The following is a 20467-nucleotide window of genomic DNA, read 5'->3' as shown; positions in this document are numbered from 1 at the left end:
ATAGTATGCAGAACTCTCATCATATGGTGACAGCAAATCATCAGCATCGGTGCATCCTAAATGTGTGGGCTGGGATAATTGGCAACCGTATCTTGGGATCAGTCTTCCTTCCATGTCGCCTAACAGGCCGGAACTATCGATGTTTCTTGTGGGTGACTCTGCCTCTCCTGCTGGAAAAAGGGCCACTGATGATTTGAATGGTTATGTGGCTGCTACATGATGGTGTTCCACCTCACTTCGCTGTTAATGTCCGGATGCATCTGAATTGTGTCTTCCCTGGCCAAAAAATCAGATGAGGAGTTCCAGTGCATGGCCTGCTCATTCACCAGTTCTCACCCCTTGCTATTTCTGGTTAATGGGCCGTCTCAAAAGCATCGTGCATGCAGAACCCATTCCAGATGCGGAGACACTGGAGCAGCGTACTGATGCTGCCTTTGACACTGTTTGATGCAGCTTGGCCAATGTGAACATATGAGACAGAACATGTTACGGTGCATAAACGCATGCATTAAGGCACATGGAAATCATTTCCACATTTCCAACACATACTGTAACTGTGGTTGCATGGTACAGCACATATTAGACCACAGTCTGTAACAATGAATGGCTGATGAATAAATGGTGCTGCCTCTGGATCACAGGGTCCCAGGTTCGATTCCCAGCTGGGTTGGGGATTTTCTCTGCCCAGGAACTGGATGTTTGTGTTGTACTCGTCATCATCATCATCATTCGTGACTAGATTGGATTGTGTAAAAATTGGGACTTTGTATGGGCGCTGATGAGCACCTATCTGAGCGCCCCACAAACCAATCATCATCATTGTCATTGAATAAACTGTCTCTAGCATGGAAATCATGCATCTGCGGACATAAGTTCATTAGACCTTTTTTTGTTCTGTATCCCCTCATTGATCAATCCCTAGAGTTTGTACACAGTGGAAAAACATCACCCAGTATATGTCTATCATCAGTACTACACACTTTTGTCTCATGAAGGTAAGTAATGGCCAGAAATTGGTCTCATAACATATTATAAATATATTGCAGTTCTCAGCCAGATTGTTACCTTTTCTTTTTCATCACTAAAATTGCTTTTACCTATGTAAATAAAAAAGTGACTTAGACAGCGTTTGTTTACCCATATACTGGAGGTGGTCAAGGTGCTTGTGGAAATTCTCTCTTATGTAGTGAAAAAAGATTACATTTAATTCAAATTTTACATGTTCTTAGTTTAATATCTGTCACATTGCTGGTTTAGTGGGTGTTAGATTATGAATGCACAGATTTACAAGTCCAGCACAGACATTCTCTAGGATTTTTTCTGGCATTTATTGTGTCCTTCACATCTGGCAATGTGAACATGGAAAATTTCCAGTCATATTATAATTGGGAGGCTACCTTAAATGGTAAGTCTCCCTACAAGTAGCTGGATGAGACAGTTTATAGGCTGTAGAGAGTAAAAAAAATGCTGCACTATTCAGTATACCGTTAAGAGATGCTACAATTTGCAGCTAAAGCTTTTGTTGCCCCACAACATATCCAGCTCTGGCTGGATCTGCTTCTGAAGTATTGCTTATAATAAGAATGCAGTTGATTTACCCAGAGGAAAGTCAGTCTAAGGATCCATTGATGTTGCACTCACCAAGAAGTAACAAGCATGGAGTGTAACAAAGAGGTGAAGCCAAAGTAATCTGAGGGGCCACCCCTCCTAAGGCCTCTCCAGATATCAAGGGAGATAAGTTTCTTGAAACAGGGACTGTTTATGCTCTACCCCGAGAGGATCCTTGATTCCATCAAATGCCAATACTGTAAGCAGTATCATACTGATACTGATTGATTCGCTAATTCTACAGCTGGAAGTGGCCCATATTAGCTTAATCCCACAAGCTCTGCAAATTCTACTCCAGCAACATGAATGAAGTCAGTGTCGTTCCAAACAGTGTCAGCAGAGAGGCCACATAGAGAACGAGAAAGCACCACCACATACCATCTTATGGGTGTTACACTACAAAACCATTACTATTGATGAAACCCAGTAGAATGATAGCAACTTGCTGAGCTCCCAAAGCCTTTCTCAAGATCCAAACTCACATTGTGTGGAAAGTCCCATAAATATTCCAAGCATAATCAACTTACGTGCCAACCTCTTTACCAAGTGGCCTAATATACACCATGGAAAGGGTTATGGAAGCCCATCATTCATAACTAGGGACATAAAAATGTAGCATGTATTTTTGGAAAATTCACATTTACTTTGGGGGAAATTCACGTCTAATTTTTTCTGTGTTTGTAAATGATTAGATGCAAAAATTTAAAAATTTGAACTGCAATGTACCTGAAACTGAAGCCTTAGTGCTTTGAAAAAGTTTTTTTTATAAAAAAATAAGTAAGTAAATAAAAGAGAGATTGGGGATGTTTTTGACGAAAATCTTTGCTTTTGCAAAAACTTCAACAGTATTTTTCCAAAATGTTCCTTGCTTGTTTTCTCTTTTTAGCTCTACTTAAGCTTTTAATAAATGATTGTTTCTGTTGAAATGCAGCAGTATTTTCCCACCTGTGAACAGAGTGCTTCTCTGATTTAAGGTATTCCTCGGCATTATTTTTCTTCTCCCATTCAATTCGATAGTTAAAAAAATCTGCAGAATATAAATTTCAAACTTTCATCGGCATTCATCCCATGCAACTCATACTTGACAATGCTACAGACAAAAGCAACAACATACTTAGCACAGAAGTAGAACCGAAAATAACTCTATTCACACATTAGGGGAAGACTTTCGTTATACTCAAAATACATTAACAGGTTTGGTTTTTTGATCACTATGGTGCAGATGGTGGACATAATAAACTGGCAGTTGGCTGCCAATGTAGGCAAACTAGAATTCTGACCGCTAGAGGAGTGAGTGAAACAAGTCCCACCTCTCCCTCACAGGACAGCCAACCGACACCACTATTTTGTGTTTCTGCTAAAGCAGAACTGACCTACTGTCACAGAGATTGCAGATCCCTTCTGGTATTTTCAGGGTTGTAACCATATTCCATGATGGAGCAGGGTTAGGCTTATCACTCATTTCAAAATGAGGGAAGACAACAATGCCAAAACCACAGTTCAAAACACCCGATGCTGCCTTAAACAGCCATGTTAGAATGTCCACAATTAGCTAGCAGACAAACTTCGTTCTAAGATGCTAGGTTCAAAATGTGAGACATATGTTGCAATAAGCGGCATGCATCTCATACAGACCTTTCAACCACCCACAGTCGACATGGCACCAGAGCATCGAGTGCGCTGATACAGTGTTTCATCCGTACACTTTTTGTTTTGTAAAAAAATACTTATGCACATTATTTTTCCAAACTGGGCTCTACCAGAGCAATATCAAAACCATTTTTTTATATTTATAAGCAGAAAATAAAACAATATTATGAGAAGGAAAGTTGCCACTCACCATATAGCATGGATGCTGAGTCGCAGATAGGCACAACAAAAAGATTTTCACACTTAAAGCTTTCGGCTAACTGCCTTTGACAACAATGGACACACATACGCACACATACACACACAAGCAAATGCAACTCACACACACACACACACACACACACACACACACACACACACACACCTGCAGTCTCAGGCTGGGAGAAATGTCCTGCCCACTATCCTTCCCACCTATCCCACAGTGGTATTCCACCGTCCACCAAACCTGAACAACATACTCGTCCATCCTTACACACCCCTGCTCCCAATCCCTTACCTCATGGCTCATACCCCTGTAACAGACCTAGATGCAAGACCTGTCCCATACATCCTCCCACTACCACATACGCTAGTCCGGTCACTAACATCACCTATCCTATCAAAGGCAGCGCTACCTGCGAAACCAGTCATGTGGTCTACAAGCTAAGCTGTAACCACTGTGCTGCATTCTGTAGGCATGACAACCAACAAGCTGTCTGTCTGCATGAATGGCAACCTACAAACTGTGGCCAAGAAACAAGGTGAACCACCCTGTTGCTGAACACGATATCCTTCATGCTTCACAGCCTGTGCGATATGGATCCTTCCCAGCAACACCAGCTTTTCTGAAATGCACAGGTGGGAACTTTTCCTGTAACACATCCTGTGTTCCCATAATCCTCCTGGCCTCATCCTTTGTTAGTCACTGTCCTCACCCATCCATTCCATTCCCTTCCCTGCTCCCATTCCAGCACTACACGGCCGTAATTCCACCACCACACCCAGTCTTTTTATTTTATTTTATTATTTTTTATTTATTTCTCTCTATTTCTCTCCTTTTCCGTTACTCCCTCCCCTCCTCCTCCCGCCTGCCACTCAACCGGCAGAACTTCACTGTCTGCCATCCCCACCATACTATCCCTTCCCCTCCCTGCCCCAGCCTCCTCCTTTCCCCCACCCAGTCGCCACTCCCATCATGCACTGCGCGCGCTTGTGTCTATTGTTGACAAAAGCCATTGGCTGAAAGCTTTAAGTGTGAAAATCTTTTTGTTGTGCCTATCTGTGACTCAGCATCTCCGCTATATGGTGAGTGGCAACTTTCCTTCTCATAATATTGTTACATTGCATCCTGGATTTTGCATTGTTTGCAGAAAATAAAATCTATTTCAAACTGTCTCTGGTAAAATAATTCATTTGGATACAGTTTTCTATGAAATAGCAGGTATTAGGTAATTTTGCATCTTGAGACCGAATTCTCATCTACATTCAGATTTATCACAAAATGCTAATTTTTCAGGTGCCTATTGATAAGGAAGTTGTGGCTGTCTTCAGGCCAATGTGTTTAGCTCATATAGGTTGAAAGCAACTCAGCTAGATTGTTTTCCAATGGAAGTCTTCAAAAACTCCTCATTGCCTTCCTTCATGTCCATGAGCTACATAATCATCTTCTTAGAGCCTCAAGCACCATGCTCCTGAATATAACAACCCCAGTATTCAATGCTGAGTTTCACCCACTCAATACAATCTATGCAGTCCTAAGCTTTATTTTTAATAGCACCTTCACTTTATGTGACTTTGTACTCTGGCCAAGTGTCAGAGAGCTTCCGTTCCTATATTTGCTATGGAGAACAGGAAAAGAATACATAAATCTAGCATTAGTTAACTGCACAAATATTCTGGTTTAGTAACAAAATTACATACTTATTAATAGCAGAAACAGGAAACTAACTCAAACCAGAAATAAACAGCAGAAAAATCTTACATTTTGAATAAAATATAACCACAAAGGAACACTCTTCATGGATAGTGGATGCCTATTTATTGGCACAAAAACTGTAATGTCTAATGAGATAATGACAAAATCACTGTCAGATAATCTGCATGAAGATAACTGTCAAAGAGGGGTTAAAAAATTCTCCCCCTCCCCCTCTCCTTTTTTTCTTTAATGGCTATAATGACTACGTACTGTGAAAGAATTATCCAAATGTACAGAAATTGGTAGATGTGATGTACATGTACAGACAAACAAATGATTACAATTTCTGAAAAATTGGATGATTTATTCAAGAGACAGAGCTCGGAAATTGAGTAAGTTAATAATGTGTTGTTCCACCTCTATTCCTTAAGCAAGCAGTTGTTTGGCTTGGTATTGTTTGATAGAGTTGTTGGATGACCAAATTCTGTCCAATTGGTGCATTAGATGGGCAAAGAGCTGGTTGCTGGCCAGAGTAGGGTATGACAAGCAGTAGAAACTATCACCATATGTGGGCAGGCATTATCTCGTAAGATTTAAAACTTTCCTGGCATACAGATTGTTCTATAAAATTTCGGGGGAACTGCTGGATGTCTGCAACTTGTTGGCATGATATTTCAGTGCAGACAGAGACTTCTGGCCATCTTCAGGTGCTAGCGGACTTATTGCCTTGGAGGAGGCAAGTATCCGCTGATGTTCCAAGATGCATTCTTGTACCATGCATGTCGCTTCCCCCACGTAAGATTTGCTACATTCACCCAGAATTCTGTAAACACCTGCTTTGCGCAACTCTAAGTCATCTTTAACAGATGCCACTATCACTGAGATTTTAGGAGGAGGACAAAAAAAACTGCTTTAACTTTATGTCTTTTTAATATTCTGCCTGTTTTGGGGATTCACCACCACTGGTGGACTCTGCCAGTTCCATCAAAGAAGCTGTGTGCTATCTTGCAGCAGAGTAAGTTCACCAAGAGTCTTGCCATGTGCTGATGGAAGCCGCACCACCAAAGAGCAACATCTTGTCTATGGAGAGAGCAGCCCTCTGTAACTTACAAGCAAACATGGATATGATAATACTCAAGATGGATAAAGGTCATGTTACTGCTCTTGTGCCATGGGAGGTCTATATTAATAAGATCAATGCTTTACTTAGTGACTCAGTGTATCACAATATAGATAAGGATCCTACTAATTGAGTGATGTGAAAAATAGCAGAAATTCTACTGAATAGTTCTCTACCAAAGGACATCATTAAGAGACTGAGAACAAATAGTTCAGGTTCCACCTATGGTGTATGGGCTACCCAAGGTCCACAAAGAAGGTGTGTCTTTATGTCCTATATTAAGCAATATTGGAGCAGCCACCTGTGATTTGGGCAAATACTTTGCATCTTTATTGAAACACTTATAGGCAAGTGTCCACATCACATAAGAAATTCTAGTGATTTTATCAGCTGACTTCAGTCACTTAAGCTGAATAGCAATGACTTGTTGGTCAGTTTTGATGATGTTTCACTTTTTACAAATGTGGACTCACTGCATCTCTTTGGCAGTAAGTTTGGGGCTGACATTACAGCTTTGTTCAAGCACACTCTCTCCTTTATGTACTTTTTATTTAACAATGAGTTTTTCGAATAATCTGACGGTGTCACCATGGTGAGCCCTTTTTCTCCCTAGTGGCAAGTCTTTTTATGGAAGGTTCTGAGGCACGAGCACTCGTCTCAGCTGTTTTCAAACCAACAGTATTTAGGCGGTACACTGATGGCGCTTTTATAGTCTGGCCTATGGTTTGGACCATCTCCGAGAGTTCCTTCAACATCTGAACCTCAAACATGGAACCATAAAATTTACTATGGAGATGGAGAAAGGTGGTTGCTTGCTGTTTCTAGACATTTGGTGTGACATAAGAGTGATGGCACACTTGGGCTGCTGGTCTTTCAAAACTCCACTCATACAGACCTGTATCTGGAAGCTACTATTGCCAACATCCAGCACAAATGATGGACGTTCTAAAGACCTTAATCCACCCAACTCATAATATCTCAGATGCTGGCAATCTGGAAATGGAACTAGACCATCATCAAACTGTGTTCCAGAACAGTGGATATTCATCCCAGGACGTACAGAGAGCACTACAGATCTACAAAGTACAAGACAAACAAGAGGATCAGGCTTTCAAAACGACAGCTTATTTACCATATATTGGAAACATTTCAGCCAAAATAGGCAGAATATTTAGAAGACATAAAGTTAAAGCAGTTTTTTGTCCTCCTCCTAAAATCTCGGCACTACTGGGATCTGTTGAAGACAACTTAAGAGTTGTCCAAGGCAGGTGTTTATAGAATTCTGCGCAAATATGGCAAAGCTTACATAGAGCAAATGATGAGCATGGTAGAGGAATGCATTGTGGAACATCAGTGGCTTACTTCCCTCCTCCAAGGCAATCAGTCTGCTATCGCCGAACACTGTATTTCCACTGGTCATTTGGCAAAATACAACCAAATGAAAACTGTGGCCCATACGTCAAACTTTCGGGGCTCCATCATCAATGAATCTGTGGAAATACGACTGTCTGAGACCTTTATTAATTGAGACAGCTGTTTCCGTTTAAATTCTGCATGGAATCCTGTCATAGAAGAACTTCGTGCTCTGTGTAACCAGCATCATTTACCACACGAAGACAGTCGATCTGATATCAATGACACCAGCTTTCACCACAGAGGACACGTGGCACAACATATAGACTTGCAGACAAACAGTGCATGTAAAATGCCAACTGTATACATCATACAAGTGCCGGGGCGGTCTTAAATACATGAGCTCAACACCTTTCCTGAGTATTCACTTGAAGGTGGCCAGAAGACTCTGCGCTGGAATGTCGTGGCAACAAGTTGCAGAAATAAGGCAGTTCTCCTGAAATTTTATGGAACAGGCATTATCTTGCTGAAATGGAGTCCCAGTATGGCTTGCCTTGAAGAGCAACAAAATGGGACATAAAATATCGTCAACGTGCTGTAAGAGTGCCATGTAAATAAATGTTACCCCAAACCATCACTCCTGTTCGTCAGGCCATATTGTAAGCAATGCCCACTGTCTGGGGTATCTCCAGACAAGTCTTTGCTTGTTACTGGGGCTCAGTTCCAGGCAGGACTCATCACTGAAGACAATTCAACTCCTGTCCATGAAATTCCAGGCCGCAGACGTGTCTGGAGATGTCCCAGACAGCGGTAGGATGCCAACCTGATTGCTGCCAGTCATACAGCCCAGCAACCAGGAATGATGGTCTGGGGGTGCCATTTCATTTCATGGCAGGACCCCTTTGGCTGTTATGTGGGGCATCCTTACAGCAAGGTGGTGTGTTGACAATATTCTATATTCTGTTTTGTTGGCTTTCATGGCAACTTGTCCTGGGCTTACATTTCAGCAAGATAATGCCAGTCTGCACGTGGCAAGAGTTTCCACTGCTTTTCTTCTTACTTGCCATACCCCACATTGGCTAGCAAGGTTGCCGGACCTGTCCCAAACTGAGAATGTCTGGAGTGTTATGAGCAGGGCTCCCCAATTGTCTTGGGAATTTGATGATCTAACATGCAGCTTGAACAGAACTCAGCATGATATGCCTCAAGAGGACACCCAACAACTCCACCAATCAATCCCAAGCTGAATAACTGCAAGCATAAGGCCAAGAGTGGGACTGATGCAATAACGACTTGCTCAATTTATGAAGCTCTTTCTCTTGAATAAACTACATATTTTTTTTTGAAACTGTGTTCAACTGGTGGTGGTGGTGGTTAGTGTTGAATGTCCCATCGACAACGAGGTCATTAGAGACGGAGCGCAAGCTCGGGTTAGGGAAGGATTGGGAAGGAAATCGGCCGTGCCCTTTCAAAGGAACCATCCCGGCATTTGCCTGAAACGATTTAGGGAAATCACGGAAAATCTAAATCAGGATGGCTGGAGACGGGATTGAACTGTCGTCCTCCCGAATGCGAGTCCAGTGTGCTAACCACTGCGCCACCTCGCTCGGTGTGTGTTCAATTGTTTGTCTCTACATGTACATTACATCTACCAATTTCCGTCCCATTCAGATAATTCCTTCATGGTGCATTCTTTTCTTGTCTTATAGTGTAAAATCCACATGTTCTAACTGGCCACCTACGTCATGTAATGCAGTTGTGGCATGCATCAGAGAAAGGAAAGGGCAGCAGGAGGGCAGTTCCAGCTTGTAGAGGTCCAAATTGATGATAGTATGAAACAAAAGTGCAACCTGGATATCTCTGGAAATTCTGATTTGCACTAATGGAATAATTGTTTCTTTACGTACAACACAGAGAATACAGTGTACCTGCTACACAGAAAAAACAGTGTGCCCGCTGGTGAAAATTCTATTGTCATAATTATTTTCCATCCCCAATTGGAGGGATGAACTACAGGTGTGGGATATCGACCGTAGTTGGTAAAAAAATATGGCAGAGTAAGACTCAGGTGTTAAGCACCAATGGGAATCGCAGGTCCACCTATGGTCCTTCCCAATAACAGTGGATGCTACATAGAAGTATGCAGAGGTGGATTGTGGAATAAGAGGAACAGTACGGAAAAATAGTTGCAGAATATTAGTAAACACAGGGGCACATGTGTCGGTCGCCAGTAATGATCTGGTGAAACGTAAACAATGGGACGACCATGGTACAAATTGCGTGGCGTGGGGAATAAAGAAGTCACAAGATTAGGAATGCTGGACATAGACTTTTGCCTGGATACAGTTCAATTTCACCACTGTGTGGAGATTTTGCTACATGTGAATGAGGGTTACACGATTCTAGGATTAGATTCCTTACATCAGCATTGTGCCATAATCAATCTTTGGCAACATAAGGTGGAGCTTTATGGAAAATTGTTCCAGTTAGGTGAAGCCATTGCCAGTGTATCGATGTTGCGAGGGGAGTCTGTCGTGAAAGACGCACCAATTAAACCCTGAACAAAAGTACTAAGACTTGATTTGCACTACTATGTACCTAAGAGTACTGGGAAATCATTTTGGGTCAGTGTTGACTGCAGCTTGCCAATTGGAATTTTGTGTGTGGTGGAACTGTTAGAAGAGAATGAAGTATTAGATCAGGCAGAATGCTTAGCTAAAAGAGGTATTGTAAGCATACAAGGATGAAACGAAGGTACCCATTTCTATAGATAACATTAGTGCAGAGGATGCAGCATTAACAAACGGGTTGTTAATCCCTGACATAGATATCCTCGAGAAAGAAGAATGGGACACGAGGGATGTCAGCCATGGACAATCGACGGATGTCACTGAAACTGCATTATGAGGAAAAGTGAAGCACCGAGAAAGAAGCAATAGGGAACTGATGGAAAAATTACTTTTGGAATTTAAGGATTTATATTTTCCAAAAGAGCCATTACCAGATATGCACATAACACATCACTGCATACCACTGGGAAATGAATCATCAGTCTAGTGCAAACCATACTAAATACCTAGGTACTTGCAGCAAATTTTGGAGGAATTTATTGATCAGTAGCTGAAAGATGGGGTAACTGAAGAAAGTAATAGTCCATGGCTGTATGCGTTCACTGTATGCCGCTGTGTAAGGCGTGTGACCTTGAGCGGGACTTAGCCGCTGAGCGAGGCTGTGGCGCGCAATTCAAATGGCCTGGGCAACACGGTCCCTAGTTTTACTAGGACTGTGTTGCTCAAAAACTCAGCTGCTGTTGCGCAACGGCGCTGATAACTGACGCGTGGCGTCTTATCAGTGGCGTCATCCGGTTCTGAGGAAGCTGCAGGCTCATTCGGCTCGAGGCAGCCGCACGCTACACATCGCCATGCCGTACCGACGCAGAAGATACATGAGGCGGAGCAGATTGCCAGTGTACAAGACAGTGGATACATTTTAAATTACACCAAATGAAACTGGTCAACAGGAGTTACTACAAGGACCTATTACTTTTGTTGGTTGCAAGATTCAATTTTCTTGTACTACAACAGAAGTAGTTAGTGGGGGGGGGGGGAATAAATAAATTAATGGATTTAACTCAAACTTGAAAATTTAGGTTTTGTTGTGATTACAGACACCTAAATGCAAAAACCAAAATGGACACCTACTCTTTGCCAAACATCACAAATCTTGACTCACTTAAGGGTGATGTAAATATTTTTCAACAACAGATTTGAAGAGTGGTTATCAACAGATAGAGGTTGCACCACAGGATCGACACAAAACAGCATTTTTGGCACCTTAGGGACATTATCAATTTAAAAGAATGTCATTTGGATTAAAAAATGCACCTGCAACATTTCAGATTGTTGGATGGAGTACTCAGAGATTTGAAACCACAGTCATGATTAGTGTTTCTTGATGACATAATTGTCTACGAGAGTGGTATATAACTGCATATGCAGCGATTAAGGGAAGTATTCCTTAAGTTAAAAGCAATGAAGTTAACATTGAGTACAGAAAAGTACAATTTTGTGATGGAAGAGGTAGTGTACCTAGGTCATGTCATAAGTAAAGATGTGGTTAAGATGGACCCAAGTAGCCTTCGTAAAATGATTTACAGATATTCCCACACTGTTGAGAACTGTTAGAAAAGGGCATTAAATTTGTGTGGTCAGAAAAGTAATAGCATGCTTTTGAGGAGCTAAAAGAAGCTTTAACATCAAGTTCAATCTTGCTATTTCCGGATTTTAAAAGATAATTTGTTTTATCATGCGATGCATCAAACCATGCATTTGTCTGTGTGTTGTCACCCGAAGTAGAAGGCATACAACACCTAGTACCTTATGCATCAAGGCAACTGAATTTTGCAGAAAGAAATTATTCCACAATGGAGAAAGAGGTGCTAAACCTTATTTATGGAATCACATATTCCATATTTTTTCTGTACGGTAAAAAGTTTAGAATAATAACAGATCATGCAGCATTAAAATGATTGTTGGGGGTAGAGGGTCTTTCCAGTAGGTTGACACAATGGGCAGTAAGACTAAATGAATTTGATTTCGAAGTTATGCATAAACCTGGGAAGAAGCATGGAAATGATGATGACTTAAGTGGAAAAGTGCTGTGTTACATACTTGGGGTAGTGAATATAAGGAACAGCAAGCTACATGAAGAGTGAATGACGAATTCAAGTAGTATTTTAAGCAGCCACAATTTTGTATGAAGGTTGGGTTGCTATGCAGAGAAATCAATTTGGGACTGCAGGTAGTGGTACCAGCCAAGCTAAGGAAGAGAGTGCTACAAGAAGCTCATGATCACATATTAGCAGGTCATGAAGGTTGCAGATCTACCAACAGAAGAATAGCAGAAAGGTATTAGTGGAGGAATAGGCAGACAGACATAAACCAGTACGTGTTGAATTGCATACAATGCATACAGAGAGTGGATTTGTGTCGAACAAGAGTACCGTTGCAGCAGTTACCTGAAGCATCAGCACCATTCAAATTGATGTTTAAGGTCCAATCAATAAATTACCAGCAGGGAATAAATACATGCACATACTTACAATCATAGGTCATTTCTCATGATACATACAAATGGTCGCAATGCCAAACCAGCAGGCAGTAAGTGGCGCAAGCACTTGTGAATAGTTGAATATTGAGGTTTGGAGAGCCTGAAACAATAACAGCAGACCTACTTTCCATCTGAGCAAGATTTCAAAGGTGTCCCACAAAGGCCTGCACATCCTCAGTTGGCTTACCAGAAAAAGAAGCAATTAAACTTATGATTGATAAATCTACACCCTGTTGTGACAATCACGATTCTACCAATCCATGCTGTTCTTTAGCAGCAGCGCAGCTGACGATGGCTATGAACTTCCTCCAGTGAGCAAGCGGCTCCCTCGTGACACGGGGCAGGCTGCTCTTTCTCATGATCGAACAGTAGACTCTGTACTGTGTTCCGGGATGTCACTCTGGGTGTGAAGCTTGTGCTGTAGGCTGTGATACTGAGACAAGAATGATTTAATACATGAATGGCTGAGTACTTATATATTCCAGACTAAGTTTGTTTAGAGCTTAAGGCACATACTCTAAACACTTCCATGATTACTGGTGAGGAAAGGTGCCCGTCCGTCCGCTAGTGTACTGCAACGTCGGCTAATGAATTTCATGTCAGATCTATTCAAGGAATTGTGTAAGTTATTGAATGTGAAGAAGTTAAGGATGATTCCTCTCCATCCACAAACCAATGGAAGAACTTAAAGAGTTCATAGGACAAGCGGGAAGATGCTTGGACACTATGTTGATTCAAATCACACCAACTGGGATGTCTATTTGAAGTACTTGGTCTCAGCCTACAACTCAAAACAGCATACAAATAAAGGATTATCACCATATGAAGTGGTATTTGGTCATGAAATGCCATCACCGTTCGATATACTGAAAGCGAAGAAAGGGAAGGCTGACAGTCTGTTACGGAATTTGCCAGAGTGATTAGCGTAATTTGGAAGGGAGTACAGAGGGCAAATACATGAGCACTGCAGAAACAGTGGGCCCTTTGGCAAGAATGCCACAATAGATGATTGGTCAGTAGGTGATGCTATCAACTTTGTATACACCAAAGGGAAGGACACAGAAGTTTTTTGCAAAGTATCTGGGGCCACACCACCAGGTTCAATTGCTGACGAGAATGATAATTGTGCATGTAGGGCAGTTGAAACCTTTTAGGGGAGTCCAGAAAAAAATATGAGCCCTGTCTAAAAGTATCCGACCTCAGGTCAGAAAAAATATTTCTAACACCTGACAGGGTTTGGACCCTAATCCCCTGCACAGTAGGCCCCTTGTACTTGCACACACATAGCCCACCGATCCTTCCACTGCTGGAAACACCTCTGGGAGTCTTCTTTTAGAATGGTGTTCAGCTCTGTCGTCGTGTTCCGCATTATCTCTTCTCTACTCTCAATTTTGGAAACAACCAGAAGTCACAAAGAGTGATATCTGGAGAGTAGGGAGGCTGGAGAATGGCTGTAATTCCATGTTTGGCCAAGAAATTTTGGATCTAGTGGGATGAATGTGCAGGGGCATTGTGATGCAGTTGCCAGTTTTTCACTGTCCACATGTCTGGCCTTTTGCACCAAACTGCATCACAGAGTTGCCGGAGAACATTTTGATAGTACACTTTTGTCACTGTTTGTCCTTCTGGTGTGTATTCGTGATGCACAATTCCACGGACATCAAAGAAGACAGTCAGCATCACCTTGATTTTGCTTCGCATCTGCCACACTTTCTTCGGCCTTGGAGACTCGGGATGCTTCCATTGCGATGACTGTCTTTTTGTTTTTGGGTCGTACCCGTACACCCATTACTCATCTCCAGTTATCACAGTGTTCAGAAATCCAGAATCAGTGTTGGTGATGTCCAGAAGGTCCTGTGCAACATCAAAACGGAGGTTTTTTTGTTTCAGTGGCAACAACTTGGGTACAAATTTTGCAGCCACTTGGTGCATGTTCAAATTATCACACAAAATTGCATGCGCAGAATCTTTACTCATTCCAACCTCTTGGGCAATCTCCCGCATGGTCAAACGACGATCTGCCATCACCAAATTTTGCACCCTCTCAACAACAGCTGCACTCCGAGCAGTTTGGGGCCTGCCAGAATGCTGGTCACTCTCTGCTGCTGTGTGGCCATTTTTGAATTGGTTGAACCACTCCTTAATTTGTGTTACACCCATCGCATCTTCTCCAAATACCTGCTGAATCTTACGAATTGTTTCGCTTTGAGAATCACCAAGCTTTTGACAAAGGATGCAGTGTCTTTGCTCAACACGTTCAGTCATCTTGAGAGAATTGGTAATCTGACGACCATGTTGTGTAGTACCTTACTCAGTGACCGACAGGCAGCGACTAATGCACTGGAAGGCGGGGACAAAATTCACGTAAGCGCATATAGGTCTCTTCCTTTACTGTGTACAGTGGCACCACACTATCGTCTCTCTTTTTTTGTGGGAAATCAAAGGTCAGATACTTTTTAGACGGACCTTGTATATATGACTACTACGACAACTGTCTGATGCCTACTACAACAACTGACTGGAGAAGTAATGCGGTATGCCACAGTTGCAGAAGAGGCAGTTAATCACAAACTGAAGTAGAAGTCTTGCACAGGGAAGTAGCAATGACAAAATTGTTGCAGTCTGTAGAAGATAGTGTTTGGGAAGCACGAGGGAAAGTAACAGAATTACAGGAGGCTATGCAGGAGGCTGTAAGAGGTCAGCTAAGGGTAAACATTTTGTCACCAGAGCAGTATTTAGAGGGTCTAAGGAAAGTACAGAAGGAGCTACTGCCAGAGTTGAGGTTGGTTTTAAAACTCAAGCACAAAACTTACCCTCTTATTTCAAAGTAGACACAATATTGCTGAGAACTGATGGAGCGAATGTTTCCATTTCCATTTCTATACCAGTAGTAAGAAAACAAGCACATTATGAGGGCACCGTAGTTCATGCATATCCTGTTAACTGGGGGATACTGAAGGAATCTGTAAGAGTAAAAACATAGAGACTGCTACTAATTGCAAAAGACAAGGGAAGATATGGAGCAAAAATGCCACTAAGGGGAAACCACTGTCAGTCGGATTATGGTAATAAGAGAGGGAAAGGATTCCTCCACGGTGAATTTGCTAATTGGGTAAAAGGAGGTAAAAGAAGTGATCAAGCTCGAATTGTACTTCCAGCATATTAAGACACATTGGTTGTACTCTACCTTTGACAAGATGATACTAGTGGCCATTTGTTTTGAGCAGGGGCTAGCAAAGCGGCTAGAATTAAATGGGAGTTGTTTGTTATTAAATGGAACAGCATGTGAGATACTGGGGCCTACTTTCCGTCTGCCCTCCACAATTTCACGGATAACACACCTGCATATTTTGCAGCCTTAATTGTACTGGCCAGAGGAGCCCACAGAAGTGTTACCTGCCACTGATCTAACAGGCTTAAATCGAACTCTGGGGCCAGAATTAATCCAATCTATAGATATGCTTCTGAGCCAGCAGGAAGGACAAGTTTCTCTGGACACCTTTTTGCAGAATGTAAAGTCAAATCAGGGAATGTAGGATATACAGAAGCTCTCCAAAGAACTTAAAAAAGTGTTTATTCAGGGATACATGAAATAAAATGGTGCCAGACACTATGGGGACCAATTAGGGGTTCACAACTAAGAAAAGTACAGAAACTGTGTGTCATCGTGGTCACAGCCGGAGACATTGCCGACAGCGGTATTTGGGTGATGTTATGCTCGGCCCCGCTCTGCACTGTCAGATGTCTCTATTGTTTCACGTGAAAGCAACTGGACGCCGCCACCAACTAGTAACTGATATACTACAGTTGAGGGCCAGAATAAAGAAGTTAAATGAACAAATCCATTGCCATGGAAAATGGAAATGAGCATTTGGCGTCACTGGCTGGGAAGCCCCTTGCGGCCCATTGCCATTCTGACATCTCATTTCACTCTCCACGGGTACAATCCAACAAGCACAGGATTCTCTTTCATTAATACCATAAATGAAAACAATACTGAAGACTTCTCTGTGCGACATTATTGACATACTGATGTCTGTTGGTTATGCCCTCTACAAAAAAAAATTTCACAAATCAGAACACATGATAAAAACTAATATCTTGAATTAAGAAATATTATTGGTACTGAGAGCCTTTGATGCAAAATTTGCAACAGCAAATAAGACTGAATTTTGGAGGCTCATGAAAATTATGGAATATGTGCGAGGGATGACAGAGGAGACACTGAAAATTAAATGAATATTTTTCTTCTGAGTGTAGGAAGAAGTTACAGGGGAAAGGGTATCAAAAACAGTAAGGAAACAATATGGGAATATTGGAAGTGATAACACAATAAAATGCAGTGGGTGAAATTTGAATTTATTTTCTGTACCACCAACTACACTTATCAGCATTTTCCCCTACCTTTCCTCTCCTCAAGCTCAGCTTTCTCTAAATCTTGATGTTACTGCCCAGTTGACTTCTGTAGCACACAATCCTACTACATTTTTCCTTTATGCTGATTTGGTGAGAAATATTAATTTTTACTGTAGTTTTCTTGTTACATAAAATCAAATGAGAGTATGAAACTTCCTGGCAGATTAAAACTGTGTACCAGAAAGAGTTTCAAACCTGGAATCTTTGTCTTTTTTCCAGGAGTGTTAATCCTGCAAGTTTTACAGGAGAATTACTGTGAAATTGGGAAGGTGGATTACTAGCAGAAGTAAAGCTGTGAGGACGGGTTGTCAGTCATGCTTGGATAGCACAGTTAGTAGCGTACTTGCACGCAAAAGGTACACAACCCGAGTTCGAGCCTTGGCCCAGCACATAATTGTAATCTGCCACAAAGTGTCATATCAGAGCACACTGCGCTACACAGTGAAAAATTCATTGCCATATGAGATTATGTCTGACTTTCAATCTTACCTTAATTACAACTCTTCCATTATTTTTAATTTCAAAGAAGCATTGATGTGAATACTGCCAGCGCCTAAAAATACTGCGAAGCTCCTTGTCCTTCAGCAGGAACATGTGTGTACGCATTAGATCTCGTGAAACAATTTTTGTTCCAAGCCCACTGTGTAGTGCTGCTAGTAGTACAAGAGGATCATCCTGTGATCTGGCAACAAAGGTTCTTTTCAGACATAAATTTGTCTATATAACAGAACGCTGTAAAAGGCATCCACTATTTGATATTCTGTGCTTGGCAATAATACAAACAAAAATACAATTTTATAATGATTAACAAATGTAAGTTTATATTGATTATACAGTATTTCAATTTTATACTGATAAAAAATTGAAGACATAGAAGACAGACTGAAGAAAAAAAGCTTTTCTGAGAAACAGGTCTATATTATCATATAATATGCAGACAAGAAAGAAAATAGAAGATTCTGAAATTTTGTTCTACAGAAGAATGCTGAAGATTAGTGGGGTAGAAATAACTAATGAAGAGGTACTGAATCAAACTGTGTAGCAGCTCTATGGCACAACTTGACTAAAAGAAGGGTTAGGTTAACTGGATGCATCCTGATGCACAAGTGAACAGTTAATTTGGCAATGGAGAGAAATGTGGTGGGAGAAGGGGGAGGGGGGGGAGGGGGGGGGGAAATTGTAGTGAGGTACCAACAATTGGCTAAAGTAAACAGGTTCCAATGTCTGTAGGCTAAGAGACTTGTGTAGAAAAGACTAGTGTGGCAAACTGTAATAAACTAGACTTTCAACTGAAGACTACCACAATAGCAAATGAACACATTTTCTCTCTTGTTTTGCAGCATAAGTATGTTCTAGGTTGTCACTGAAAGTGTCTCTCTTTTTTTCTATGGAATATTCTACCATTTTTGTATGTCTCAGTATTACCTCTTAAGCTTCAATTGGTTACTAACACTCAAACTGTTGAGATAATGAGGTGCAGTAGCAGTGACAATAGCTTTGGTTCAGTCAGTGACATGCAGCACCCAGGTGTCTCTAATGGCAAAGGGATTGAGTTCTAGGAATGGGTGTTGGTTCACTGTGCTGTTTGGCATAGCAAAAAGTTATAAAGCATTTGTATGCACCATCACTTTGCATTAATTTTATAACTGAATATAGTTGGAAAAACACAAAAAGTGTTTCATTCTGATGCAATGTTTCTTGTTTCCAGTCAAGATGATGAATTTGTTTTTGTGCACAATATTTGTAAGGCTACTCAGTCACCACAGCTTAAGGTGCTCCAGGTCATAATCTAATATGTGCTGCAGTTTGGTTGAAGTCCAGGTAGTGAGTACGCATACTGCTGATGCTCAGAATACCTAAAGAAGGTGATAAATCAGAAGCACAAAAAAGGAATTGTCATTATGATTAGAAATGCAAAATCATACAATTAATCAATCATGCCACGAAAACCTCAAATATTACATTTCCCTAATGATCTCAGCTGCACCTGGATCAAATGTTACTTACATTCTTACACACCACACCTGAGTGAAATATTACTTTGCATTCTTACACGTCACATGACTGCAGTGTTATTAATGTATTTTAGTCAATATTGTAGGAGATGATTTTTCTTTTAGCAGTAGCGGAATTTGTCAGCAGAACTGCACTTAAACAGTAACAATATGGCACCTCCCTCCCCTTTCTGCATACACCTTTCTCTGTGGTGCAACCTGAGTGTTCAGAGCATCTGTATTTTTCTGACTTTTATGCAATTTACTTGCTACTGTCTGTTTGATGTTGTTTTGAAATTTAACATGTTTTCTTGCTCAGGTATAAGAAATGTGAAAATCACTTCTTTACTTTTAAAGGCAAATACTTGTATTACTGAACAGCTAAAATGGTCAGCCGAACCCAATTACAGGTTGCCTAGCTAATGGCTTGCAGGGGCAGAAAAAAACTGATTTCCAATACTGGAATTTCATATAATTATTGACTGAATTTAAAATGCTGCCATAACCTACTCATTAAGAGACATAATCTTACATTACATATTTAACACAATATGTCAAGTATCAAAGTTAGAAACTGTGCATATGTCTTGATGTTATGTGCTTGACGTCAAATATTTAAAACATTACCATAGCTTTTTTCTAAAGCAATCAGATGTCTGAAACTTTTTTATACAGGGGAGTTCGATTCTTTAAAGAATCAGTGGCGGCGGCCTTACTGGTACTTTTGTAATTCACAATTATGTAATAGCAAACTGAATGTGAATAAAGTCATAAATATGAAATTTTACTTACAAATTGTCAGCTAGAAACAACTGAGCACAATTAGAAAGTGATTCCATCTGTCTTTTGGGCCAGTTTTTCATGTGTTTGCGACCAAGTACAAGCACTTTTTTCCCTTGCCGCCAGAACTGTTCCACTACAAGAAAAAGCTGCAAAAGTAACAAGAGGCATTCCATGAACATACTTCATAATTTTTGAATAGTATGCATGTTGCAATTTCCAAAAAAGCCAACATCAGCTCTTTGTCCACAGTCATCTGCACAACTGTTAAATAAAATTACTACACATAACTACTAATCAAACATGCATGGCACCAGCTAGACATTTTATTCACAACAGAGTAGGAAAGGCTACCATAAAATGTTAGTGAGTATATCCTATCTGATACAATAGTCGTTTCAGCAACCTTGCTGGAAGTGCAAATGAGACATACAGGTGTATTGACATGTGTAAAGTTGCCCACGTCTAGTGTCGACAACAGCACCAGAAGCACTGACGATATCGTCAGCCAGTCATGTCTGTAGTGGCCAAATATAACACTTC

At 41.1% G+C, this 20467-nt stretch overlaps 1 protein-coding gene across 8 annotated transcripts in view; it reads right to left on the bottom strand.

Moving 5' to 3' along the window:
- The window catches only part of LOC126416751 (mitochondrial ribonuclease P catalytic subunit), a 136148-nt gene that overhangs the window by 46926 nt on the left and 68755 nt on the right, over window positions 1-20467 (bottom strand). For all 8 annotated transcript variants that reach the window (XR_007575512.1, XR_007575514.1, XR_007575513.1 and 5 more), the window contains exons 7-8: window positions 19937-20073; window positions 17640-17832 (exon numbers count right to left, since the gene is read on the bottom strand). Coding sequence is in view for 4 of the 8 variants with exons in the window: in XM_050084593.1 (XP_049940550.1) it covers window positions 17640-17832; window positions 19937-20073 (330 nt within the window). In the remaining 4 variants the exon portion in view is untranslated. The remainder of the gene's footprint in view (window positions 1-17639; window positions 17833-19936; window positions 20074-20467) is intronic.

This window comes from Schistocerca serialis, chromosome 8, assembly GCF_023864345.2.
Source record: "Schistocerca serialis cubense isolate TAMUIC-IGC-003099 chromosome 8, iqSchSeri2.2, whole genome shotgun sequence".
Taxonomy (NCBI): domain Eukaryota; kingdom Metazoa; phylum Arthropoda; class Insecta; order Orthoptera; family Acrididae; genus Schistocerca; species Schistocerca serialis.
The sequence above is the reverse complement of the archived record's forward strand: the minus strand, read 5'-3'. Positions and strand labels throughout refer to the sequence as shown.